General features: G+C 44.8%; 1 protein-coding gene across 2 annotated transcripts in view; it reads right to left on the reverse strand.

The window, feature by feature from the left end:
• DOT1L (DOT1 like histone lysine methyltransferase) overlaps window positions 1–27,996 on the reverse strand; it is a 352,682-nt gene that overhangs the window by 205,344 nt on the left and 119,342 nt on the right. For both annotated transcript variants that reach the window (XM_082247290.1, XM_082247289.1), the window contains exon 6: window positions 21,287–21,381. In XM_082247290.1, coding sequence (XP_082103416.1) covers window positions 21,287–21,381 — 95 coding nt within the window. The remainder of the gene's footprint in view (window positions 1–21,286; window positions 21,382–27,996) is intronic.

A 27,996-nucleotide genomic window follows, 5' to 3' on the forward strand; every position in this document is an offset into this window, starting at 1 on the left:
AATATAATTTAGATTTACAGAGTAGGTAAAATATATCTGAAATAAAATGTGGAAATAAATAATGATTTGAAATGTTAATAGATGCTTTTCAATCCTCTTTACTGCCATGTGCTTCCTCCCATTTCGCATGCTATATATTGGAACCAAATTGATTTTGATTTTAAAGAACAACTATACTCACCTGGGTTCTAGCGACGCAGAATACTAGAGCTCTCCACCCAGCCTCTGACATCATCGGGAGGCCAGATTTACATCTCAAGCGCCAGCTGCTTTCATTGGCCAGCAAGGGATGACGTCACTCCTGCGCGTGCACAGGAGTGGAGTCAGATAACAGCATTGCCAAATTTGTTCATTGAGCTGCACGTGCAGTCTAATTGAGGAGCAGGTAACAGCACACAAATCCAAAATAGGCCAAACTAAAAACAGCAGAAAAAAACTGGGAAATGCCTGGAGCTCAAAGAGCCACCTGGCACTTTGCTGGCATTGGATGAGGGTTGAACATCCACCTGGTTAAATAGTCTCCCTTGGTATGTAAGACAGTTGCCCAATACCAAGAAGCCTTGACAAGAGAGGGTGGTACTCGATCTTTTAAGCGTTCCTAAACCCAAAAACAAAAAAAATAAAATGGAAATTCACCAGCTGCAGTGGCTGCACTAGTTTTTTTTTTTTTTAGGCTCTTTATTTTCACCTGATGACCCAGTGTGTTTCTTTTTCACAACAAATCTAGCTGTCCAGCCTTGTGTGGGCAAAAAAGTCCCTTTCCAAAAATGCAACGATGTGAACAGGACCAATATGAAATCATGTTAAATGGACTCTAGTGCGTTTCTACACGACTGAACACACACTGCAAAATACATAGATGTGAACCTAGCCTAAGACAGGAATTTTGTTACTGACTGGATCATCAGGTGAAAAAGGAAAAAAGCCTTTAAAAAAAAAAAAAAAAGTGAAAAACGAACACAGCTGCCACATTTAATGATTGGTAACATCCCACATTTTTATTTTTGTATTTATAGTAGAAGTCCACCCGAATACTAAAATCCCTGCATATACAGACATCTAGCCCTGCAAAGAAGAAATCAGTATACATACCTTTTTTTGAAGCCGATCCGACCCCACGCTGAGCTGTCAGCAGCGGCTTCACAGTGGAGGTGGGTGCAGAGGACACAGCTGACAACGGAAGCTCCATAGTAAGTCTATGGGGGACATCACTCCCCATTAATTTGGGCATCCGTTGTCGGCTGTGTCCTCTGCAGAGCTTCCGCCGCCAGAGAACGGATCGGATTCAAAAAAGGTATGTATAATTTCTTCTTTGCAGGGCTAAATAGGTTAGAGTTAGATCGTGGATGTCTGTAGATGCAGGGATTTTAGGGTCAGGGTGGACCTTACACTTTAATACCCCTTAAAGACTAAAAGATTGAATAAAGACCAAAATCGAGCCACCAAGAAAAGGTGGAATGAAAAGCTGGTTCTCCTTTACTGGAACTAATCAGGAATGATAGAGTTAGGCCTTGTTCACACGAAACATAGGGAAAAACTGAAGGGAAAAACTGAAGGGAAAAACATGCAGACAAGTTTACATCAGTCTTCATGTGTATTTGATTGAGTTTTACGTTGTCACAGATTCCTGGGCAGAAAAAAAACTGCACAATACCAGTGTTGTGGAGTGAACAGGGCACATGGCGAACAATTGTCTTCTTTATGCCCTTTCAGAAAGCGTGCAGAAAAATGTGTCTCTGCACATTGTGTGAACAAGGCATCGGTCAATTAAATACAACTTTTTTTCCTGCCAACCTCAAGAAAACCAGGGTTGGGGGATGTAAATTGGGGACTTTGAATGTGCAACAAAGAAAACATACATCAAAAATTCTATAAAATAGCCAATAATTTATTATACAATTAAACCATCAATAAAACCATGAAATTGCCAGATATGGCAATATGTAGCTGAGATTGAGATTTTTTATATATATTATATATACACATACACATACACACATACATATACACATACACACATACATACATACATACATATATACACACACATACAGCTGCAAGAAAAGTATGTGAACCCTTTGGAATGATATGGATTTCTGCACAAATTGGTCATAAAATGTGATCTGATCATCATCTAAGCCACAACAATAGACAATCACAGTCTGCTTAAACTAATAACACACAAAGAATGAAATGTTGCCATGTTTTTATTGAACACACCATGTAAACATTCACAGTGCAGGTGGAAAAAGTATGTGAACCCTTGGATTTAATAACTGGTTTAACCTCCTTTGGCAGCAATAACTTCAACCAAACGTTTCCTGTAGTTGCAGATCAGAGGTGCACAACGGTCAGGAGTAATTCTTGACCATTCCTTTTTACATGACTGTTTCAGTTCAGCAATATTCTTGGGGTGTCTGGTGTGAATCGCTTTCTTGAGGTCATGCCACAGCATCTCAATCGGGTTTAGGTCAGGACTCTGACTGGGCCACTTCAGAAGGCGTAGTTTCTTCTGTTTAAGCCATTCTGTTGATTTACTTCAATGCTTCGGGTCATTGTCAAGTTGCAACACCCATCTTCTGTTGAGCTTCAGCTGGTAGACAGATGGCCTTAAGTTCTCCTGCAAAATGTCTTGATAAACTTGGGAATTCATTTTTCCTTCGATGATTGCAATCCGTCCAGGCCCTGACGCAGCAAAGCAGCCTCAAACCACGATGCCCCCACCTCCATACTTCACAGTTGGGATGAGGTTTTGATGTTGGTGTGCTGTGCCTCTTTCGCCACACATAGTGTTGCATGTTTCTTCCAAACAACTAAACTTTGGTTTCATTTGTCCACAGAATATTTTTCCAGTACTGCTGTGGAACATCCAGGTGCTCTTGTGTGAACTGTAAATGTGCAGCAATGTTTTGTTTGAACAGCAGTGGCTTCCTCTGTGGTATCCTCCCATGAAATCCATTCTTGTTTAGGGTTTTATGTATTGTAGATTCGCTAACAGGGATGTTAGCATTTGCCAGTGACTTTTTTAAGTCTTTAGCTGACACTCTAGGATTCTTCTTCACCTCATTGAGCAGTCTGCGCTGTGCTCTTGCAGTCATCCTTACAGGATGGTCACTCCTAGGGAGAGTAGCAGCAGTGCTGAACTTTCTCCATTTATAGACAATTTGTCTTACCGTGGACTGATGATCAGCAAGACTTTTGGAGATACTTTTATAACCCTTTCTAGCTTTATGCAAGTCAACAATTCTTAATCGCAGGTCTTCTGAGAGCTCTTTTGTGCGAGGCATCATTCACATCAGGCTTCTTGTGAAAAGCAAACCCAGAACTGGTGTGTTTTTTATAGGGCAGGGCAGCTGTAACCAACACCTCCAATCTCATCTCATTGATTGGACTCCAGTTGGCTGACATCTCACTCCAATTAGCTCTTGGAGAGGTCATTAGTCTAGGGCAGGGGTTGACAAATTTTCTTTGAATCTAGGAGCCAGCTAAAAAAGTTAGGAGCCAGTTTTTCAAATCAGCTGCCCGGCGCCCAGAAAAAAAAGAAAGCAAGAAAGAAATAAAAAGGGAAAGAGATGGAAAGAAGAGAAAAAAAGAAAGAGGAAAAAGAGGAGAGGGAGGTGGAGAGGGAGGTAGAGAAGGGGAGATGGGGGAAGGGGAGAGAGAGAGAGAGAAGGAAAGAGAGGGGAGGGGGAGGGAGGGAGATAGAGTGAAAGTCTCAGGCAGATGTGTATATATATATATATATATATATATATATATATATATATATATATATATATATATATATATATATATATATACTACAGTGAGGTCCCCTCAGCTCTCTATGGTGTGTACAGAGGAATCCTCCAGAAGTGTGGCACTCCTCCACCTCCCTCACATACACACAGAAAATGGCTTGCTCTGCTCCCCCACACCCGTGTCTATGGGGGGGGGGCTCCCACACCTGGTCAATTAAAGGTAAACTATGCCCCCCAACTAATTGAACATACTTTTTCCACCTGCACTGTGAATGTTTACATGGTGTGTTCAATAAAAACATGGCAACGTTTCATTCTTTGTGTGATATTAGTTTAAGCAGACTGATTGTCTATTGTTGTGACTTAGATGATGATCAGATCACATTTTATGACCAATTTGTGCAGAAATCCATATCATTTTAAAGGGTTCACATGCTTTTTCTTGCAGCTGTGTGTGTGTAATATATATATATATACACACATACATATATATATATATATATATATATATATATATATACACACACATACATACACACACACACACACACACACACACACACACACACACACACACACTGCTCTGCATAAATGAGTACATCCCAACAGATTTGTCAGAAAACCTTTACTTTCCTTTCTGAATCAACATTTTCTATGGGACATTATACTACAAAATTCTCCTACAAGTGCAGGCAATTGATTGCAACCACGATTTGTTCATTTGCACACACAAAAGTTATTTTTCCTAACAAATTCATTCAAGACCATGTTGCAAAAATGAATACACCCCAATAAAAGGCTTAGGAGCCAAGCTAAATTTTAGACAACAAAATCCTTAGAATTCAACTACAGGTAAGCCTAATTATTCATTAACCACTTCTGGACCGGAAGGATTTGCCCTCAATGACCAGGCCATTTTTTGCGATTCGGCACTGAGTTAGTTTAACAAAAAATTGGGCGGTTTTGCAATGCTGGACCCAAATAAAATTGAGGTCCTTTTTTTTACCCACGAACGGCTTTCTTTTGGGGGTATTTGATCACCTGTGCATTTTTTTTTTTTGCGCTATAAACAAACAAAAAAAAAAAAAACATTTCTGAAGGGGGGGGGGGGGGTTGGGGGACACATTTTCCACATTCTGCTATATAAAAAACATTCCTATAAAAAAAAAAAAAAAAAATTAAAAATCTAAAATTTTCATCCTCTCAGGCAAATTTGCATTCGGCTACATATTCTTGGTAAAAAAAAATAAAAATCGCAATAAGTGTATTTGGATTGGTTTGCGCAAAAGTTATCGTGTCTGTAAACTAGGGGAAAGATTTATGTCATTTTTTTTTTACTAATACTGATGGCGATCAGTGATTTTTAGCAGGACTACAACATTGCGGCTGACAGATCGGACCCCTAAACTGACATTTTTGACACCTTTGGGGGGACCAGTGACATTACTACAATAATCAGTGCTAAAAATATGCACCGTTACTGTAATATGGGAATAAGGAAATGAGGAAAAGTAAGTGGATGAGATAATGAGGTAATGCCCATGGAATCAGAAACAGAAAGGTAAAGACACAAGAGGAATGCGTCTGGTACCCATCTAGGACTTAATGACCATCATAAGACACAGGTAAAATCGCATTAATATTTATTGAAAAATACACATTTGAACAGAAAAATGTGTGTTTAAAACACACTAAGAAAATTCTAAAAGTAATGGGAGATCGCAAAGCAGCATAACCACATAGGTATACATAGGATAATTGTAGAATAAAATCACTACATGAACAATTGGCTAGTGAGGCCAATATGAAGAGCAGTCTCTTGGTGAATGGGTGGCACCTGACATGTTTCGGACTATAAGGGCATATGTCCTTCTTCAGAGGCGACACTGAATAGTGAATAACCACAGACTCTCAAATTCACTGTATATACAAGTATAAGGCTTCATGTACACGGGAAGTTTTAAAAAGTCCCTTGAATGCTGGAATTTAACCACTTAAGCCCCGGAGGATTTGGCTGCTGAAAGACCAGGGGGTATTTTGCGATTCGGCACTGCGTGACTTTAACGGACAATTGCGCGGCCGTGCGACGCTGTACCTAAACGAATTTGACGTCCTTTTTTTTCCCACAAACAGAGCTTTCTTTTGGTGGTATTTGATCACCTGTGCGATTTTTTGATCATGCGCTAGAAACAAAAAAGAGCGTCAATTTTGCAAAAATAACAATATGTTTCACATTTTTTTTATATGAAATTCCCCAAAAAAAAAAAAATGTAAAAATCAAAATTTTTAACATTTTTCGGCCAATTTGTTTTAGGCTACATATGTTTGGTAAAAAAAAAAAAAAAAAAAAAAAAAAAAAATCGCAAAAAGCGTATTTTGATTGGTTTGCGCAAAAGTTATCGCGTTTACTAACAAAGGGAAAGATTTTTGTCATTTTTTCTTTTAACGGGTAATGGCGGCGGACAGATCGGATCCTTGACTGACATTGACACTTTTGGGGTTACCAGTGACATTTCTACAGTAATCAGTGCTATACATATGCACTGTTACTGTAAAATTACACTGGCAGTGAAGGGGTTAACTTTATTTGAGAGGGAGGGGCTGTGTGTGTCCCTAGGGGTGTGATTCTAACTGATTGGCTGTGACTTGAGCTGTAGGAACAATGATCAACGGTCCAACATAGTAGAACCGTATGATCATTGTTTCTACACAGGGGAGAATGACGGGCGGCTTGTTTACACAGCCTGCCTTTCTCCCTCTCCCCCGACGATCGCTGAGTGACCGGCGGACGTCGGGTCCGCCGGTCACACACGCGGGGGGGGGGGGTATCCGTGACCTCGTGGGAGCGCGCCGGCGCGCTCGCTCCCCAGAGCCTCACTGGCTAGTGATGTACAGATACGTCACTCTGCCTTTGAGGGGCTGACCGCCGCAGTATATGTACTTGCGGCGGTCGGCAAGCGGTTAAAGGACGTTTAAAACATCCGTTGTGTTGCGTTTGCACCCGCGTTTGCGTTTAGAACCATTTCTAGAGGTCAAAAAATCATTCCCCTTTAAAATGGAAAAACACGAGCGCTAAATGCGGGTCATCGCATTCGGTCGCGTTTTTACGCTGTAAACGCCAGGAGACACACATTCGAACGCAAATAATTGCTTTCCAAAAAACGTCACTGAACTCAACTGCCTGCAAATGACTGTAAACTATCCTGTGTACATGGACAGGTAAGATAACATGGAGGTTGGTCCAGAGGCTTCTGAAAAAAACGCCCAACTGCTCCTAAATGGCCGTTTACAAGTTGCAGTGTACATGGACCCTAAGGCTCCATTCACACCTAGGCCTTTTTGAGTGTTTTTCAGCTCCAAAAACGCTAAAAAAAAAAACGTTCCATAACGCCCAACAAGTAAAACCCCATTCATTTAAATGGCCCCTGTTCACATCTGAGCGTTTTGCAAAACGCCTGTAGCTGAAAAAAAGTACATGAGCTTCTTTTTGGGCTGATTACCAGCGTTTTTGATAGATATCAATGCCTGCCTGCAAAAACACCTGAAAAAAACGCCTGAAAATCGCGGTAAAAAAACACGGTAAAACGCTACGCTCAAGTGTGAGTGCAGCCTAAGAAATTTCATTTTCAGAAAAAAACAACAATCATGACAACGTAGCAAAATAGTGTACAGATATAATAATGTAAACATACTGCGCTGTGTATCATATAAGATCAGTGCAGTACACACATGCAGGAAGGGCATCAGAAACAGGGATCCCAAGACATTGTAACATCCAATTGCAAAAAATCATAGGTTTTAGGTACTCATATGCTGCAGATATAGAGGGACAATTCACCAAAGGTGGTACTGCCTAGGTGGTAGGAAAAAGCCCGCTCTAAACTCAGTCATGAGGATACCAGGTGAACAAAAATTTTCCAAGTGTCCATAGAGGGCTAAGCCAGGCAATTAAAAAAAGAAAAAATAAGGGAACAATAATTTGTATAACAGCTTTATAAAAATGTAATTTATATAAAGAAAAATAATAATGTATGATTGCTAATGATAGGCGACCTTGAAGGCAAGAAGATTTAGATAGGAAAACCATCAAAGTGTATGGTAATCATGTCATACAAGTATATTGGGTGATAGTTGTATCACAAATAAATCAGAAAAGATCAGAAAAATAAATAGACATCGACAAAATGTATAACTCTCAGTGGCAGTCAGTGGTAGTATGGCATACACCAGCTGCCCCAGCAAGAGTCTCCATAATTATTCAATATAAATGGGAATAATAAAAAAAAAGGTTCCTTCTATAGTTCAGACAAAACAGTGACAAAATCAAAAAAGCTTTTCGTACCCTGTAGTATGAATCATCTGTGACGGATGTAGTCAGAGTATTGTCTGGAGTGAATGCAATGCCTCCGCAAAAGAGGCAAGTTCCTAATTCCCCAGCTGTGAGTGCTAATGAACCGCAAACAGGAAGTACAGCGGTAGTTTTTTAGACCGCTGTACTTCCTGTTTGCGGTTCAATAGCGGTTCAATAGCACGTGCATTCCAGTGCTTACATCTGGTCCTTTGGCTATCATGACACACGCGCTCTGCTATTCTCTGCGTCGCGGCGTGATGACGCGCGTAGGAACCTCGCCCCCCTTCCGTGGATGGACGGGGCCGCACCGCGTGCCATCTCGCCGGGGTATCCCAGATGCACTCACAGCTGGGGATACTTATCCACGGGGTGGTGCGTCCTTCAGAGCGACAGCTGCTGGCAATTTACTCATTAGGACCTCTGTTGGTATATAATACTGTGCCATTAGGAACTTCGTTCTATGGCGGAGGCATTGCATTCACTCCAGACAATACTCGGACTACATCATAGTTACATAGTTAGTGAGATTGAAAAAAGACATCAGTCCATCCAGTTCAACCTATGATGTGTGTGTGTGTTTGCTTTTAACCGTACATTGTATACCCCTGTATGTTGTGGTCTTTAAGGTGCCCATCTAATAGTTTTTTGAAACTATCAATGCTCCCTGCTGATACGACTGCTTGTGAAAGAGAATTCCACATCCTTACCGCCCTTACAGTGAAGAACCCCTTTATACATCCCAATATTCTGTTGGCTTTGCTTGCAGCTGCTTGGCATTGCATGCCACTGCCAAGCCTGTTGTCTTCCAGTACCCCCAAGTCTTTTTCCATCCTAGACTCCCCCAGAGGTTCCCCCCCTAGTGAGTAGCTTGCTTTCTGGTTTCTGGCCCCCAAGTACATTACTTTACATTTATCAACATTAAACCTCATCTGCCATGTAGTTGCCCACCCCGTTATTTTGTTCAGGTCCGCTTGTAAGGTTTCCACATCCTGCATAGAAGATATTGGCATGCTTAGTTTAGTATCATCCGCAAATACTGAGATTGTATTAGATATCCCCTCCTCTAGATCATTTATGAATAAATTAAACACGAGTGGTCCCAGGACCGAACCCTGGGGGACCCCACTTTCCACACCCGCCCTTATGGTCCATACCTACCTTCCTTAGTTTGTACAGTAAGCGTTTGTGGGGAACGGTGTCAAAGGCCTTTGCAAAGTCCAGATACACCACATCCACAGGCTTACCTTTATCTAGGTGGCAGCTCACTTCATCGTAGAAGGTTAACAGATTGGTTTGGCAAAAACGATTTTTCATAAATCCATGCTGATTACTACTAATTATATTGTTTTCATTACTAAAGTCTTGTATGTGGTCCCTTAACATCCCCTCCAAAATCTTTCAGACTACAGATGTTAGGCTGACAGGTCTATAGTTACCCGGGATACACCTCGGCCCCTTTTTAAATATTGGTACTACGTTGGCCTTTTTCCAATCTGCTGGCACCATACCCATCTGTAAACTATCCTTAAAGATCAAGAATAATGGTCTGACAATCACCTGGCTGAGCTCTTTAAGAACCCTCGGGTGCAAGCCATCCGGTCCCGGTGATTTATTTATGTTAAGTTTCTCAAGTTTAGTTCTAAGTCTATCTTCTGTTAGCCATGGGGGTACTTCCTGAGGTGTGTTGTTTAGTTTGGCCTTACAAGCTGGGTTCGTGTAGCCCCCCGATTCTTTTGTGAAGACTGAAGAGAAGAAATTATTTAACACTTCCGCCTTTTCCCTGTCCTCAGTGGCCATATTTCCTTTGTCATCTTTTATGGGGCCAATGTGTTCTGACCTCGCTTTCCTACTGTTTATATACCTAAAGAACTTCTTGGGGTTCTTTTTACTCTCTTCCGCTATATGTCTCTCGTGTTCTATTTTAGCCACCCTGATTTCATCTTTACATTTCTTATTACACTCTTGGTAATGCTTAAATGCTGCCAATGAGCCTTGTATTTTTTGAAAGCCTTTCCTTTAGCACTAATATGCATTTTTATGTTGGAGTTTAGCCACCCAGGGATTAATTTTGCTCTTTTAAATTTTAAATCCATCACAGATGATTCGCACTAGAGGGTATTAAAAGCTTTTTTGATTTTGTCACTCCTGTTTTGGCTGAACTATAGAAGGAACCTTTTATTATTATTCCCATTTATATTGAATAATTATGGAGACTCATGCTGGGGCAGCCGGTGTATGCCATACTACCACTGAGAGTTATACATATTGTCGATCTATTTTTTTTTCTGATCCTAGATTTGTGTGATACAACTATCATCTAATATACTTGTATGACACAATTACCATATACTTTGTGATGGTTTTCCTATCTATCTTCTTGCCTTCAAGTTAACCTATAATTAAGCAATCATACAATATTTTTCTTTATATAAATTACATTCTTATAAGGCTATCATATACAAATTTTTGTTCCTTTTTTTTTTTTTTTTTTTTTTTTTTTTTAATTTTCCTGGCTTAGCCATCTATGGACACTTGAACAATTTTTGTCCACCGGGAATCCTCTTGACTGAGTTTAGAGCGGTCTTTTTCCTACCACCTAGGCAGTGCCACCATTGGTGAATTGTCCCTCTATATCTGCAGCATATCAGTACCTAAAGTCTAGGATTCTTTGCAAACGCAAAGAATCTTCCTGCATGTGGAGTACTGCCATGATTTATGCATGATGCACAGCACAGTATATTTACATTATTATATCCGTACACTATTTCGCTATATTGTCATGATTGTTGTTTTTTCTGAAAAATACATTTCTTATACTTATAGATACAGTGAATTTGAGAGTCCATGGTTATTCAGTGTCACCTCTGAAGGACATATACCCTTATAGTCCGAAACATGTTAGGTGTCATCCATTCACCAAGAGACTGCTCTTCATATTGGCCTCACTAGCCAATTGTTCATGTTGTGATTTTATTCTACAATTATCCTATGTGGTTATGCTGCTTTGAGATCCCCCATTAGGATACTTTTAGGATTTACTTAGTGTGTTTTACACACATTTTTCTGTTCAAATGTGTATTTTTCAATAAATATTAATACGATTTTACCTGTGTCTTATGCTGGTCATTAAGTCCAAGATGGGTACCAGACACATTCCTCTTGTGTCTTTAGCTTTCTGTTCTGTTTCTGTTACTGTAATATAGACATTGGCAGAAAAGAGGTTAACCTAAGGGTGATCAAAGGATTAAGTGAGAGCCTAGGGGAGTGTTGACTAACTGTATGGGTGAAGAGTTTGTGAAATGATCATAGAGACCTGTGATCCTATATAGAAGGACCACATGCGCTCTGATCATTTCAGAGAAAAGAACGGTCTGTTGTGTTTACAACAGCTGACCATCATTCTCTCTCAGAGGGGAGCCATTGTGGGTGCCCATCGGCAATCGCGGCCTTCGGCCCCATGCATCAACATCCCCACTGCCTAGTGGCACCTAGCGCCCCAGCCTCACGCGCGCGATCGATCGATGTGGGGCCACGTCGGTTCGCGCAGGAGAGGCTGCCTTCCCCAGTAAATCTGCGGCGGGCGGTACTAAAGGTGTTCCAACAGGTGTCTAGCAGACAGCTGATTTTAAAAGGGCGTTACTTAAAGAAAACATCTTCCCATTTCATGCTGTCAGCAATGGCACCACACGGAGGAGAAATGTCACAAAGCCTAAGAAAATAATTTCATTACACAAGAAAGGTGAAGGCTACAAGAAGAGCAGCAAAGCTTTACTTAGTCAGAATACTGTAGCAAAAGTGACACAAAAATGTAACAAGGATGGAACTGCAACCATCTCACAGACGTCCATGGAAGTGAACACATCGACAGGAGCGTCTTCTGATGAGAAGGGTTGAAGAAAAATTGCCATGCTAGTTCACTGCAGTTAGCTAAAGAAGTAGAAAGAAAAACTGGGGTGATTGTTTCCCGTGACACAAAACGGCGTACACTGCAAAGGAATGACATGCATGGGTGTCGTCCACGAAGGAAGCCTCCCCTAAAGCCCATACAAAAAAAAAAGCCCACCTAGCATTTGCTAGGGTTCATGCTGAAAAAGAAGACTGGGAAACTCTGAACTCTGGAGTGATGAGACCAAGATAAATGTTTTAGGAACTGATCGCTCCAAAAAACTGTATGGTGTAGCAAAATTAAAGAGTAAAGAAAAATGCATGATGGTGGCAGTGGCAGTGCCATTCTGTGGGGCTGCATGAGTGCTGCTGGTGTCAGGGAGCTGCCTTTCAATGAAGGTATCAAGATTTCACAAATGTACTGCTCTATATTGAATGAAAAGATGCTACCATCACTCCGTGCCCTTTCCCAACAGGACAATGATCCAAAACACACATGAAAGGCCAGTGTTACATTTCTAAAGAAGAACAGGGTGAAAGTGATTCAGTGGTTAGGTACTATATGTCTCCTGTTCTGAACCCAAACACCTACGTGTAATTCCGAAGAGACAAGTTGAGCATCACTCTCCATCCAGGCTCCAAAAGAAGTGGTTCTTGAAAAATGGAAAAAAATGGATTTTTGTAAAATCTTACCGTAAAATTCCCTTCTCTGAGTCCTCCGACAGTCGCCGCCCCTCATAAGTCATCACTATTGGGTATTGACTTCCGCTCTGCAGGAGTAGCTAGGCATAAGACTTAGTCAAAAGAACAAAAGCATTTAGCATTCGACACACCCATGAGGGCTGTCCCACTGGTCAATACCCCCCTGCAGTAATCCCTCCCAACTCAGTTCGGTAGAATAGCAGTAGGTGTACAAGAAAAAACCCCAAAAGAGGGGCGGGGGCGGCGACTGTCGGAGGACTCAGAAAGGAATTTTACGGTAGGATTTTACAAAAATTCCGTTCTCTTACAGCCTCCGACAGTCGCCACCCCTCATAAGTCATCACTATTGGGACGTCCCAAAGCAGTGTAGACATGAGGGGTGGGAGACGTAACCGTAGAAAAGGCAACGCAGTACCCACATCAGAGAAAGGAACCTTACACGCATAGTAAGAGAACCTTCTGGGCAACAGAAAAAGCTCAACAGGAGCAACATTCCAGGAAAACAAATTACCCAGGGGATAAACACCCTAACAGCCAGTGACCCACAAAAAAACAAGGGTCCCCTATGGCACTGCCTCATTGAGAACTTTGCGGCCAAAGGAGGCAATGCCAGAACATCCACCGTATAGAATTTGGAAAAGGTGTGCACCGACGACCAAGTCGCAGCCTTGCACACCTGGGCCATCGAGGCCTGATGGCGGTAGGCCCAGGACGTACTCAATGATCTGGTAGAGTGCGCCTTAACAGGGAAGGGTGGAACCCGTTCCCTCAAAGCATAGGCCTGTACAATGGTCTGTCTGATGCATTTGGCAATGGTCGCCGCAGACGCAGCCATGCCCTTCCGAGGTTCCTCAGGAAGGACAAATCGGGAATCCGATTTCCAAAAGGATTCAGTGGACAATAGGTATACCCTGATCGCCCTGACAACATCCAAGGAATGTAATGCAACCTCCTTAGGATGATTAGGCTTCGCACAGAGCGAAGGCAAAACAATGTCCTCGTTAAGGTGAAAATCAGAGACCACCTTGGGGAGAAAAGACAAATGAGGTCGCAAGACCACCTTATCCTTGTGAACCACCCAATAAGGAGAGCGGCAAGACAACGTCGCCAACTCCGACACCCTGCGAGCCGAAGTGATCGCCACTAGAAAGGCAACCTTTTTAGACAGCAGAGGTAACGATATCTCCCGGATGTTTTCAAAGGGAGAACGCTGCAATACGGACAGAACCAAGTTCAAGTCCCACGGAGTTAGAGGCTCCCTCCGGGGAGGAGCCAAATGTCGCACACCAGGAATAAAGGTGCGAATTAAGGAATGAGACGCCACAGGGCGTTGAAAAAGAACAGCCAGTGCAGAAACCTGGCCCTTGATCGTGGCCAGCGCCAGGCGCTGGTCCACACCAGTCTGAAGGAAAGCCAAAACTCTCGTCACCGAGTATGAGCGAGGAGAGAACCCCCTGGACTCACACCAGGCAAAATAGGCTTTCCAGGTGCGGTAATAAATTTTACCAGACGAGGCTTTCCTAGCCTTGATCAAAGTAGGAATGACCTCTGGGGAAAGACCCCCGTCTCTCAGGACCTGGCTTTCAACAGCCAGGCCGTTAAAGCCAGCGACAGTAAAGCAGGATGGAAGATCGGTCCCTGAGACAGTAGATCTTCACGCAGTGGCAGCCGCCAAGGAGGCTCGACCGCCAGGTGAACAACGTCGGCGTACCAGGACCGGCGTGGCCAGTCCGGCGCCACCAGGATCACTAAGTGCGGTTCCGAGGCTAGCCTGCGAAGGAACCTGGACAACTGAATCGGAGGAAAGGCATACATCAGACGATACTGATGCCAAGGGGCCACCAACGCATCCGAGGCGTCCGCCCGCGGATCGCGCGTTCTTGCCACGAACCTTTCCACCTTGTGGTTTAGCCGAGACGCGAACAGATCCACGTCCGGGGAGCCCCACTTCGCACAAAGCATTTGGAAGACCTCCGGGTGTAGGGACCATTCCCCCCTGGTCCAGGGTCTGGCGGCTCAGATAGTCGGCCTGCCAATTCTCCACACCCGGAATATGAACTGCTGATATTGCCGGGACATGAGTCTCGGCCCAAGACAGAATGTCGGTCACCTCCCGGGCCGCCCGGGCACTCCTGGTGGCCCCTTGGTGGTTGATGTAAGCCACTGCGGTAGCATTGTCCGTCTGTACTCGAACAGGACGGCCCCGAAGTCGATCCGACCACTGGAAGAGACAGAGCTTGATCGCTCTCAATTCCAATATGTTGATCGGAAGGAAGGTGTCCTCTGGCAGAAAAACCTTTGCTTGAGCAGAGTCCAGAACCATTCCCAGATAGGGAAGACGAACCGAAGGAAACAAAGTCGACTCCTGAACGTTGATGGTCCAACCGAACTCCTGTAGCGTCTGTACCGTAGTCGACAGATCGCACGTCAGGCTCTGACTGGCACTCGATCTTAACAGAAGATCGTCTAGATATCCCAAGACCGCAATGCCCTGTGCCCTTAGCAGACCCAGAAGAGGCGCCAGCACTTTGGTAAAGACCCTTTGAGCCGAAGCGAGACCGAAAGGTAACGCTACAAACTGATAATGGTCCTACGCAATGGCGAACCGAAGGTACCTCTGATGACCCTCGAAAATGGGGATGTGCAGATATGCATCCTGTAGGTCTGTAGAGGCCAGGAATTCCCCTGGACTCAGGGAGGCCCCCACCGAGCGGAGGGATTCCATGCGGAACTTCCGAACGCGCACAAATTGGTTCAGAGCTTTCAAGTCCAGGATCGGTCGCACCTTGCCCTCCTTTCTGGGCACAGTGAACAGATTGGAGTAAAACCCCCTAAACCTGTCCCGATGAGGCACCGGGACAATTACCCCCGGACCAAGAGGTCCTGCACCGCTCGATGCAGGTCCTGTAAACGCCCTGGGGTCAAATGAAGATTTGAGGGAAAGAATCTGTCCGCTGGCCATGAAAGGAATTCGATCTTGTATCCTGATCGAATGATCTCCTGAACCCACCTGTCCGGAATTCGGAGCAGCCAAGTTTGGAGGAAACCGCGCAAACGTCCCCCCACCCATGAAACGGGTGAGGGCGTCCCTTCAGGCAGAGGCGGGCTGAGCCGCCGTGCCGGCATGGCCGGACTTTTGCTTACCCGCCCAGGGCTTCTTCTGGCCACCTTGGCCCTTGAAAGGTTTGCCCTTGAATTGTGACTTAAAGGCACAAAAGGACCCCGAGTGGGTCTAAAGGCGGGACCCCGCTTGCCGCGAAAGGACTTGTTCTTCGGATTCGGGGCAGCAGAGTGCTCTTGCCCCCAGTGACTCCTTTCACCAAAGTATCCAAGGCCTCGCCAAAAAGGCGAGACCCAGCATAAGGAAAGTCAGCCACCGTCTTCCGTGACGTCTGGTCAGCCGACCAGCTCTTCAGCCAGATCAGTCGACGGTTAAGCACCGCGACACTAGACAGGCGTGCAGCCAAAGGGGCCTCATTCAAGGCCGCATCGCACAAAAACATGACCCCTTGATGAATTTTGTCCACCATTTCCAGCGTAGCAGGTGGGGCAGAATCAGACACTAGTGTGCGTCTGAGCACCTTAGTCCAGTCCGCCACCGCCTGAGCCACCATGACAGAAGAGAAAATAGGTTTGAGCATGGAACCCGCCACCGTATAGGCATGGCGGGCAAGAGACTCCAACCTCCTGTCCGTAGGATCCCGGAACACCGGGATATCCTCAGTGGGAACCAGAGTAGCCTTGTTCAACACGGCCACAGCGTGATCCACCTTGGGGGCCACGCACCATCGCGCATCCGTAGAAGGCGCAAAGGGGTACAGCAGTTTAAACCGACTAGGCACCGTGAAGGGGCGTTTTAAACTGCGCCATTGTTCATTCACTGTGTGATGAAACTCAGCGGGCAGGGAAAAACCTGCGCCGACTTGCGGGCCCTATGTGTACCAAATGAGGACAACGGCCGGAGGAGTGGGCTCATCCCCCAAATGTAGTGTTTCTTTCACAGAAGAAATCAAATCATCCACGTGTGCACGTTCAGGCGACCCCGAGGAAGATTCATCAACCCCCTCCACCTCCCCCTCAGACCCCAGAGGGTCCAGGGACGAGCGAGACCCTGAAAAAGGGCAAGCCAGCCACAGCAGCCACATCACCATCTGAATCAGAGGAGAAAGATAATCTGGGCCTCTTCCTAGCGGCACGTTCAGCCATCAGCACCTCTATTTTTGACACTAAAGACGCCACCACAGCAGCCAAATTAGGTAGAACAGGGGGTTCAGCAGAACTGGGTTCCCCAAACAAGGCTGAGGGGAATTTGCTGTCCTGAGAATCCATTGCAAAAAATAACAGTGAAAGTACTGGCCCTTTAAAAGCGTTGCGGATAGCGCAGCCCATCGCTATAAACACAGTGTACACAGACCCCCCAAAAGGGACAAAACTGAGCCAGGAAGGATAGAACAGAGAGATATAGAAGACACACAGTCTGCAGAGCCCCACAGAATGTTACCACACTGATCGCTTGCTCCAGAGGAAAAGGAAGTGAGGTCACCAGAAGCTGAACTATATGCTGCAAGGCCCAGGGAAAATGGCTGCCCATAGGAATGAATGGAAGGCTTCGGCAAGATGGCCGCCATGTGCTCGGAACGATCGTTCTGCCACACACAAGATGGCGCCGGATGGCGCCAAAATCACTACATAGCAAGCTATAGCAAAAGCCCACAGTGAAGCCAGACATGCTGCCCACATCCAAAATGGCAGACCGCGCGGTTTTCAGCCGCAGCGGTGCCTCACATACAGTCTGCACCTCCCAAACACTAAAAGTGACACAGGAGAGGGGCAGCCACACCACACAGTGCCAGCAGTGTATTAAAGAAGACCCCCGCAGGGATCGCATCAGGGAGCCCCACAAACGCACAGACATGAGGGGACACACCACACAGGACTGCCACCCCAGACAGAGGTCCTCACACAGAAAGTACTTACCTGTACCGGATGGCGTGGGGTGCCTCTATGAACGGAAAGCCTCTGTCCTCAGATGACAGGGAATGCCGTCAGCCAAAAACGCAGGACACTGCAGCACAGAATCGCAGATGTGTCCAAGTGAGATAGCCACCTCACAGGCTGCATCCCTGCTGCGAGCAGGGAGGGATCGTTGATAGCACCAGGGCGAACCATAGCCGAACGCTCGATGGCGTGCTGGGGATCCATCTGACCCTCTGCCCTGGAGAGGCAGGGCGGCCAGTCCGATTCCCAGCTCTGCACGATCCATCTTCATCCGAAGATCCGACTAAACTAAAGCTGACAAAATAAACAGCTAGTAAAGCAAAGAAAAAACTGAAAGTTTGCAAATAAAAATCAAAGAAAATATTAGAAAGGCTTAGACTGAAGCCCCAGCACAGGGAAGCATGACTACTCCTGACGCTAGGCAGAGACAAACTGAGTTCGGAGGGATCACTGCAGGGGGGTATTGACCAGTGGGATAGCCCCCATGGGTGTGTCTATGCTAAAAGCTTTTGTTCTTTTGACTAAGTCTTATGCCTAGCTACTCCTGCGGAGCGGAAGTCAATACCCAATAGTGATGAGGGGCGGCGACTGTCGGAGGATGTAAGAGAAAGATAGAGGTTGCAATTTGTCACCAACTTGTTCATTCCATGCCTATAAGACTTGTTGCTGTCCTTACAAATCATGGAGGTAATACAAATTACTAGATGTAGTAGTTTTGGTTTAGGGTGTATTCATTTTTTTTATCAACTAATTTGAATAAAACTTAATATAAAAAAATCTTCAGTTATATGATTACCTTACTTTCATGTAATGAGCTAAACAAATGTTCTCTAAAATTCAGTTTTGTGAAAATTTTTTAAATTATGTTCATTGAGATATTGATTAAAGTGGTTGTAAAGGCATTAGGTTTTTATCTTAATGCATTAAGATAAAAAAAACTGTAGCAGCCCCCTTCAGCTCCTCTGATACTTACCTGAGCCCCATCTCTATCCAGCGATTTACATGAGTGCCTTGGTAGTCCGGGACTCCCCCCTCTCCTGATTGTCAAAGTCAGTTAGCAAATCAGGAGAGAGAGAGGGGGTGGGGCCAAATAACGGCTTTGTGTCTGAATAGACACACAGAGCTGCGGCTTGGCTCAGGTGCCCCATAGCAAGCTGCTTGCAGTGGGGGCATTCGATAGGAAGGAGGGGCCAGGAGAACCAGAAAAGGAGCCAAGAAGAGGAGGATCCAGAATGCTCTGTGCAAAACTACAGCACAGAGCAGGCAAGTATGACATGTTAATTATTTTAATAGTAAAAAAAAAAAAAAAAAAAAAAAAAAAAAAACAGACTTTAGTTGCACTATCATCTTACTTTTCAAAAGAGTTGTACTCATTTTGGCTGAACACTCTGTATATATATATATATATATATATATATATATATATATATATATATATATATATATATATATATATTTAGAGCTGCACGATTAATCGTAAAGAAAAAAAAAAAAAAAAAAATCGCAATCTTGATTAACCATTCTCACATGAGTATCTGGAGCATCAGCATTTGTGGCTTTGATTATACTCTCAAAATGGCCAGAAAAAGATAACTTTCTTCTGAAAAATCGTCTATTCTTGTTGTGAGAAATTAAGGCTATTCCATGCGAGAAATTGCTGAGACATTGCACAAAGGAGCAGATACTGGCCCTGCTGATGGCTTAACCACTTAAGCCCCGGAAGATTTTACCCTCTTCCTGACCAGGGGGTATTTTGGGATTCGGCACTGCGTGACTTTAACGGACAATTGCGCGGTCGTGCAACGCTGTACCTAAACAAATTTGATGTCCTTTTTTTTACCACAAACAGAGCTTTCTTTTGGTGGTATTTGATCACCTGTGCAATTTTTTGATCATGCGTTATAAACAAAAAAATAGCCTCAATTTTGCAAAAATAACAATATTTTTCACATTTTGTATATGAAATTCCCCAAAAAAAAAAATATAAAAATCAAATTTCTTTAACATTTTTGCCAATTTCTTTTACGCTACATATGTATGGTAAAAAAAAAGAAATCGCAAAAAGCGTATTTTGATTGTTTTGCGCAAAAGTTATCGCGTTTACTAACAAAGGGAAAGATTTTTGTCATTTTTTTTTTTAACGCGTAATGGCGGCGATCTGCAAATTTTTTTGCGGGTCTGCGACATTGGGACGGACAGATCGGACCCTTGACTGACATTTTTGAGGTTACCAGTGACATTACTACAGTAATCAGTGCTATACATATGCACTGTTACTGTAAAATGACACTGGTAGTGAAGGGGTTAACTTTTTTTGAGAGGGAGGGGCTGTGTGTGTCCCTAGGGGCGTGATTCTAACTGTGATTGGCTGTGGCTTGAGGTGTAGGAACAATGATCAACGGTCCTACATAGTAGAACCGTATGATCACTGTTCCTACACAGGGGAGAAGGACAGGCGGCTCGCTTCCCAGAGCCTCACAGGCTAGTGACGTCACTTTGCCTGTGAGGGGCTGCCCCCCCGCAGTATATGTACTTGCGGCGGTCGGCAAGTGGTTAAGAACCTTCTACCACCCTGTCCAGCACTCCTAGAGTAACTGCCTGTCTCCTGGAAACTCCTCTATGTTCTTGAGACTGCTGGGAGACACCGCAAACCTTCTGGCAATGGCACGTATTGATGTGCCCTCCTGGAGAAGATGGACCACCTGTGCAACCTCTATAGGGTCCAGGTATTGCCTTTTGCTACCAGTAGTGGCAACGACCCTAGCCATATGCAAAACTAGTGAAAAACAGTCAGAAAAGATGAATAGGGGGAAAAAAAATGTCAGTAGCCTTTACCTGTAAAACCATTCCTGTTTTGAAGGTTATCTCATTGTTGCCCATCGAATGCGCCTGTTAAATTTCAACACTACCAAAGCAGCTGTAACTGATTAACAACCCCCTCTGCTACTAAACTGACCAGAGCAATATCCCAGAAGTTTAATGGACTTGATGCTATACTCCGATTAAAAAGTGTTCCTTTATTTTTTTTAGCAGTATTTATACAGTATATATAAAATACGTCTTCTCAAGTCGTCTTACAGGGCAACACCCATACATACATACACACACACACTACTGTGCAAAGGTATTAGTCAGAAAGCTTTCAAAGATAATTCTGTAAGTCTCATGACCGACTTCTATCGAACAAACATGCTGGAAAACCAGCATCCAATCAGCTCTCACCGTCTTCTGCAGGGAAGAGAGGGGTGTGTCTATCAGAAAGTTTTTTTCCACGCAAACAAAAAGAAATCCCTTCTGTACCCAGCATAAGACTTGCCCCCTAATCTCAGGCAAAACTTATACCATAATGACAATACGTTGCATTATGACAGGCATATACACGATCATGGAAATCAGCGGTGATAAAATCATGCAATGAGAACAAATAGCTTTTTATGATGAGCCAAAATTGCCTGTGCCAAACCTGCTTAAGAGTCAAATGATCTGCCGACTGGTTGCACATCACACATACCGCACAATAATGGGTTATCAGACAAAATATTAAATACAACTGTTTAGGGGTTTAATTCCAAATAGCCTGCCGCACCAAATAAAATGATTCCACACTTACTTCTGCATATTTGGCTGGTATGTCTGCTTTTTCTATTCCATAATGATGTTTTCCTCCAGTGGCTGCAGCAACCTGCAGGACAACCTGCCCAACACCTAGGTTAGAGAGAAAAAAAAGTGTTTACCTCGATCCTTAAAGTAACAAATTAGAAAGGAAGCTAAGGGACTGCAGAAATCTAACCCTTAAGCGGCTTCCAATCCTTTTGAACATCAAAAAAGCAAGCTTAAAAGCATAACTCCACTTTTATTGATGAAAAAAAAAAAACATTCCCCTCTGGGTGATCTATGTACATTACAAGGATTATAACGACCTTTGTTACAGATTCCTACCTTTTGATATTCGGAAGAAATCATCGTTTGGTTCATCTGTGCTGAGTTTGCCTAATGGGAGTGGTTTCGTTATCAATCAGCTGTGCAGCTGCAGGGAACTAATAAGAAAATCTGCTGGGCCTGCATCCCTTTAGACATGTTCCTATTGGGAGTATCTCACCAAAAATGACATTTTTGTTGCAGGGGATGCCCGAAATCTGACTTGTATCTTAGTGCAGACTTCTGGGAAAATTGGTGAGCCAACCACACAAGCAGGAAATGATGTTTCTGGGGTGTGTTCAGTACACCTCCAGGTAGCCATATTGCATTGCATTTCCAGAAAATTACAGCGGCTGCAGATTGAGAAGGAAAGGTAATTTTTAATAACATTTAATTACAATATGACTTGTGTCGCAATTGTATACGCTATATTTTTTCTTTATTTGCTATTTTTTTCCCATCTAAACTGTTTTGTGGTATGGAGACCCTTTTAAACCAGGGGTCTCCAAACCACAGCCCTCCAGCTGTTGCAGAACTACACGTCCCATGAGGCTTTGTAAGACGGACATTCACAGACATGACTAGGCATGATGGGAAATGTAGTTTCTGAACAGCTGATGGGCCAAAGTTTGAAAACACCTGCTTTAAAGTATAACTAAATGGCAAAAACTGGATTTTTGACTTACCGTAAAATCCTTCTCTCTGAAGTTCATTGACAGACACAGCTTCGTGGCTTTCACCAGGCCTATGTGGCTGTCCCTGCAGGCATAATCCCACACACTCTGCTACAGCCCTCAGTTTCGTTGCAAGCAGTGTTTAGAAGACAACAACCCCATTCTATACATAGATGGACGGGTGCTGCGTCTGTCAATGAACTTCTGGGAAAATGATTTTACGGTAAGTCAAAAATCCAGTTTTCTCTATTGTTCATTCACAAACGCAGCTTCAGATCTTCTAAGCCAGGGCTTCCCAAACTTTTTTGGGCCGAGACCCACTTCTGAATACATTTAGTTTTCGGGACCCACTTGCTTGTAATTGAATATTGTAAAGAGCTACAGAATTTTTTGGCGCTATATAAATGCAAATAATAGTTGTAAGTATTCAGCACCCTCAGACAGTATAAGGCAGGCAGAGGACAGAAATCAACCACCCCAAGACAGGGATCAGCAGTCTATATGGCACTCACCCTCCTTTCTCTCCCAGCGGTCCACAGTGAAGGTGAAGCCCGTTTGCCCTCTCCATTGCCCAGTACACCTCACCCAGAGTCTCCATGATGAGAAGCTCTATGCTGGTCTTTGTGTCCTGGCTCTTCTCCTTCAGATCATCTACAGGGGTCACAGAGGCTGCCATGAACTCCTGACACCGCCGGGCCACCTGGTCCTCCTATGACACTGAGGCTGCCATCTCTGCCCGCTATAGCTGAGAGAATCCAGCCGCTAGTCTAGCAACCACAACTGCCCCCAGCAGGACCAAGAAGCTGGCTCAGCACCGCATGAACATATCCTACATAACAGCTCACATCCGCACAAATACAACATTACAATGCCATAGAAATGGTTACTCACTTATGCAAGTATCCTCCTCGCGGGAAATGCAGACCAGCCCCAGTAAACTGCGTGGGCGGGGTCCTGAATCCATTGCGATTTGACTGCTCTGGCTTTCTGTAATTTGCACGGGCTCGCACAGCACAATTTAAACTGGCCCACTCTCAGTGATTTCCGGCTCAGCGGGACCCACTCAAACGCAGCTTGAAACCCACCAGTGGGTCCCGACCCACAGTTTGGGAACTCCTGTTCTAAGCCACTGGGAGGTCCCAAAGTAGTATTATCATGAGGGGTAGAAAAAACAAACGCAAAGACTAACGTAATTCCCCAAAGGCTAAACATAGCCAACCGGGTAACAAGGAGCTCAACCAGTAACCACTGGAGCTCACCTAGAAAAAACATACACCCTCAACAAGAAAAAAAAGAATCTCTTAAAAAACAGCAGCTAGCCAAACCTTGCGGCCAAAAGAGGCATCCGAAGATGCAAACGCATCTACCTTGTAGAATTTTGTAAATGTGTGCACTGACCACCAAGTTGCCACCTTGCAAACTTGCATCACTGACGCCTGATGGCAAAAAGCCAAAGAGGCACTTCACCGGGAAAGGAGGAACCTGACCCTTCAGTGAATAAGCCTGAACCACCATCTGCCTGATGCATCTGGAAATGGTTGCAGCAGATGCAGCCAATCCTTTGAGGTCCTTCGGTAAGGACGAAAAGTGATTTTCTGAAAGATTCAGTAGACGCCAGGTAAACTAATTGCCTGATCCACATCCAAAGAATGCAAAGCAAATTCCTTGGGATGCTTGGGCTTAGGACCGAGTGAAGACAGCACAAGGTCTTAATTAAAAAGGAAACCAGAAACCACCTTAGGAAGAAACGACTGATTAGGTCGAAATACCACTTTATCTCTGTGGACCACCAGATAAGGTGAACAGCAAGACCAACAGCAAGACAACGCCACCAGTTCAGACACCTTGCAGGCAGAAGTGACAGCCACCAAATAGGCAACCTTCTGAGATAATGTAAGCAGGGGAATCTCTCTAATGTTCTCAAAAGGAGGTTTTTGGAAAACCGATACCTTCCTGAGATCTGAATTTGGTGTTAACAGGGATCGTTTCAGAGGTGCCAAATGACGCACCCCTTTTTGAAGTAAAGTCAAAACCCTAGCTACCAAAAACAAACGAGGGTGCACTTTCAACGATTCACACCATGAAATGTACGATTTCCATGTACGATGGTAGATATTCCTGGAAGCCGACTTCCTGGCCTTCAGTGTAGGAATCATGGAGTCAGATAGACCACTATCCTTCAATACCTGGCTTTCAACAGCCACGCCATTAAAGCCAGCGACTGTAAAGCGGGCTGGAAGATTGGCCCTAGAGACAGCAGATCTTACCTGAGAGGAAACTTTCAAGGAGCATCAGCGACCAACCTTACAAGGTCTGCGTACCAAGACTGGCGAGGCCAGTCTGGGGCCACTAGAATGACCAGAATCCCTTCCACCTCTATTCTGTGCAACAGTTTCGGCAGGAGTTTGACCACAAGGAGCCACCGGGCGTCTGGCGTTGGCCAGAGGATCCCTCAACTTGGCCACAAACCTCTGAACCTTCGTGTTGAGTCGAGAAGCAAACAAGTCAACATCGGGTGTCCGTCACCGGACACACAGGAGGTGAAACACCTCCGGGTGCAGGGACCACTCCCCCTGATCCAACACCTGACGACTCATGTAATCCGCCTGCCAGTTCTCTATCCCTGGGATATGCAAAGCAGAAAGAGCTGGGACAAACTTTTCCGCCCAATCCAAAATCTTGGCCACCTTCCGGGCCGCCAAGACACTCTTGGTACCCCCTTAATGATTGATGTACGCCGCGGCCGTGGCATTGTCCGATTAAATCTGGACCGGGCAACCTTGCAGAGGAGCCGTCCAATGACTCAGGCAAAGCTTTATCACTCTGAGCTACAAGATATTTATCAGCAGCTTGGACTCTTCCACCGTCCAGGATCCCTGGGCACAGAGTTTCCCCAGCATGAAAGGCTGGCACCCGTGGAAACCACCGTCCAAAACAACGGCAGGAAGGACTTGCCTTGACGAAGTGAAGCCATCACAGAAGATCAGACTTTGTGTTGCGACTCAACCGAATCAATGTAACCAAAGATTTTGGATCCTTGTTCCATTTTACGAGAATCTCCTTTTGTAAGGGTCTCATGTGGAACTGAGCAAACAGAACCGCCTCGAAGATTGATACCATCAGACCCAAGGCAAGTCCGCAGAGAGAACAGATTGTTTGCCAATAACCACCGGATCTCCCCCTGCAATTTTGCAACTTGTCCTGGGAGAAGAAAGACCCTTACCAAAGCGGAGTCCAGAGTCAGGTCCAGATAATCCAGTCTCATTGAAGGTATCAGGGTGGATTTTTTTTAAATTGAGGTTCCAACCAAACTCTTGCAGTGTTCAGACAGTGACAGTCAAGTCATCGAACAGGGCTGAGTGAGAGTCCATCCTCAATAGGCGATCGTCCAGGTAACCCAGTACCGAAATAACCCGTTGGCACATTAATGCCAACACCGTAGCCAGCCCCTTGGTGAAGACCCTGGGGGCAGAGGAGAGATCAAAGGGTAATGCCGCAAATTGATAATGCTCCTCTCCTATAGCAAAGCGGAGAAAACGCTGGTGTCCAGCGTAGATCAGGATGTGTAGATATGCGTCCTTTTTAGAGGCCAAAAAGTTTCCCTGGTGTAGGGATGCCACTACCGTGTGAAGGGACTCCATTTGAAACCTATGTACCCACAAAGCGATTCAAAGAATTCAGGTCCAGGATTGGACGCACTTTGCCTTCCTTCCTGTGCACAGTAAACAGGTTTGAATAAAACCCTTGAAAATGTTCCTGAGAAAAAACCGGCACAATCACTCTTTGGGACAGCAGATCTGGTACCGCCTCTCTCTGAGATGCCTTAAACGGTCTGGAGATATGCACAGATTTGATGGGAAGAACCTGACCGACGGTCAAGACCGGAATTCGATCTTGTAACCTGATCGAATCAGTTTGTGAACCCATTTGATCTGAAACAAGGAAGTCCATGGTTCCAGAAAGAAGCGAAGACGTCCCCCCCACCCCAGAATCAGGTGAGGGTGCTCCTTCATGCAGACGAGGATTTGGGGAATGGCTTTCCTTTTTCTTGGGACCGGGAGGTACAAAAAAGCCACCTATGAGCAGTCTAGCACGTGGTGCCTTGCCCTTAAGAGGGTTTAGGGAGAAGAGTACTCTTCCCACCCGTAAGGCCTTTGATCAACTCATCCAGGGAGGAGTCAAACAACCTGTCCCCTATAAAGGGAAGGTCAGAAAGAGCCTTTTAGGAAGCCTGGTCAGTAGACTTTTTGGTCACACCATGCGTCTAATAGCTATCCCCACCGCGGACACTCCGGCTACCAGCGGAGTTGCATTCAGCGACGCATCGCATATATACAGAAGAGCTTGAGCCATTTGATCAAAGAACTCAATAAGCCCCGGGGAGAGCTGTTCCATTTCCAAGACACCTTTTAGTAACTTTACCCATTCAGTGACTGTCTGCGACACCAGGGTTGTCACAAAGATTGGTTTCAATAAATAGCCCACTATCACATGTAAATGGCGGGACAGAGACTCAATCCGTCTATCAACGGGGTCCGTAAAGGCCTGGGATTCTTCCACAGGGACCACAGTAGACTTATTCAGTCTGGAAACTGGATGATCCACCTTTGGTGGCATGGTCCACCGAGTGAAGACCTTATCCGCGAAGGGATAACGGTGTTTAAAACGCTTGGGCTCCACTAACGTGCTTGATGCACCCCCACTGTTCATTGACAAAGTTCCGGACAGGGGAACACTTTGCCCGACTTCTGGGATTTTCGGGTGCCGAAAGACACCTACGTTCCTAATACTGTAGACTCAGCCATTTTTTAAGGTTCTCGCACTGAAACCAAGTGCTTCCACCAATGTGCTTTCCTGTGCAGCGGCGGAGGACGGGTCCTATTCGCCTTCAGAATGCGATGACACAGAGCCACCAGGGTAGGGTGCATCTGCGGCGGCCACATCTGCCTCTGAATCTGAAGATACAACAGAGGGGGGCAAAGGCAAAAGGCGCTTAAGGCTAATGTTATTTTTAACACTAAAACTACTTTTGACACTAGGCTTTCCAAAACTGCTGTAAGAGCTGACAGGGGCTGCGACTCAGAAGGTTCCGCAGTCGCACTGAGGGGGTATGTAGGTGAAATTTTGTCCTAGGACTCCATGTTCACTAAACCTAAAAAGATGTAGTGTCACTTTAAAAAAGTTGCAAAAACGCGATCCCATCGCTGCACTAGGTGTACACAGCAAGTCCTAGCCTAACAGTGTGTGTGAGGAAACCCACAAGAGATCCCAAAAAACGTTACCAAACCGATCAGGAGGCATGCAAGAATGATTTGTACAGCAGAAAAACTATCTGACACAGGAAGTGAAAGCACCTGGGTCATGCCTAGAGTGTCTGATGCCTTTGCCTATGCTATCCAGCACCGTGGACCACAAGAAAATGGCCACCACATGCATTACTATGGGGAAGATTTAGAAAATGGCTGCTCATACATTAAAATTAGGGATTCGGACATTAACGGAGGGCAAGTATACAGTAAAAAGGCGGCCCCCCACGGCGCGCCAGGGGGGTCAGCTGACAAAGGCATTGGCATTTGGACCCCACCAGAAACAGGCGTAGTGAAAGCCTATTCCTGCCTAATGTCCTATTCCTGATGGGAGGAGCATAACCCAATGGCTAAGAAGATATGAAGCTGCGTCTGTCAATGAACAATAGAGAAACTATTGTTTTTAGTTTTGGATAAAGTGT

The sequence above is a fragment of the Pelophylax lessonae genome, assembly GCF_965119305.1.
Source record: "Pelophylax lessonae genome assembly, chromosome: 1".
NCBI classification, from domain to species: domain Eukaryota; kingdom Metazoa; phylum Chordata; class Amphibia; order Anura; family Ranidae; genus Pelophylax; species Pelophylax lessonae.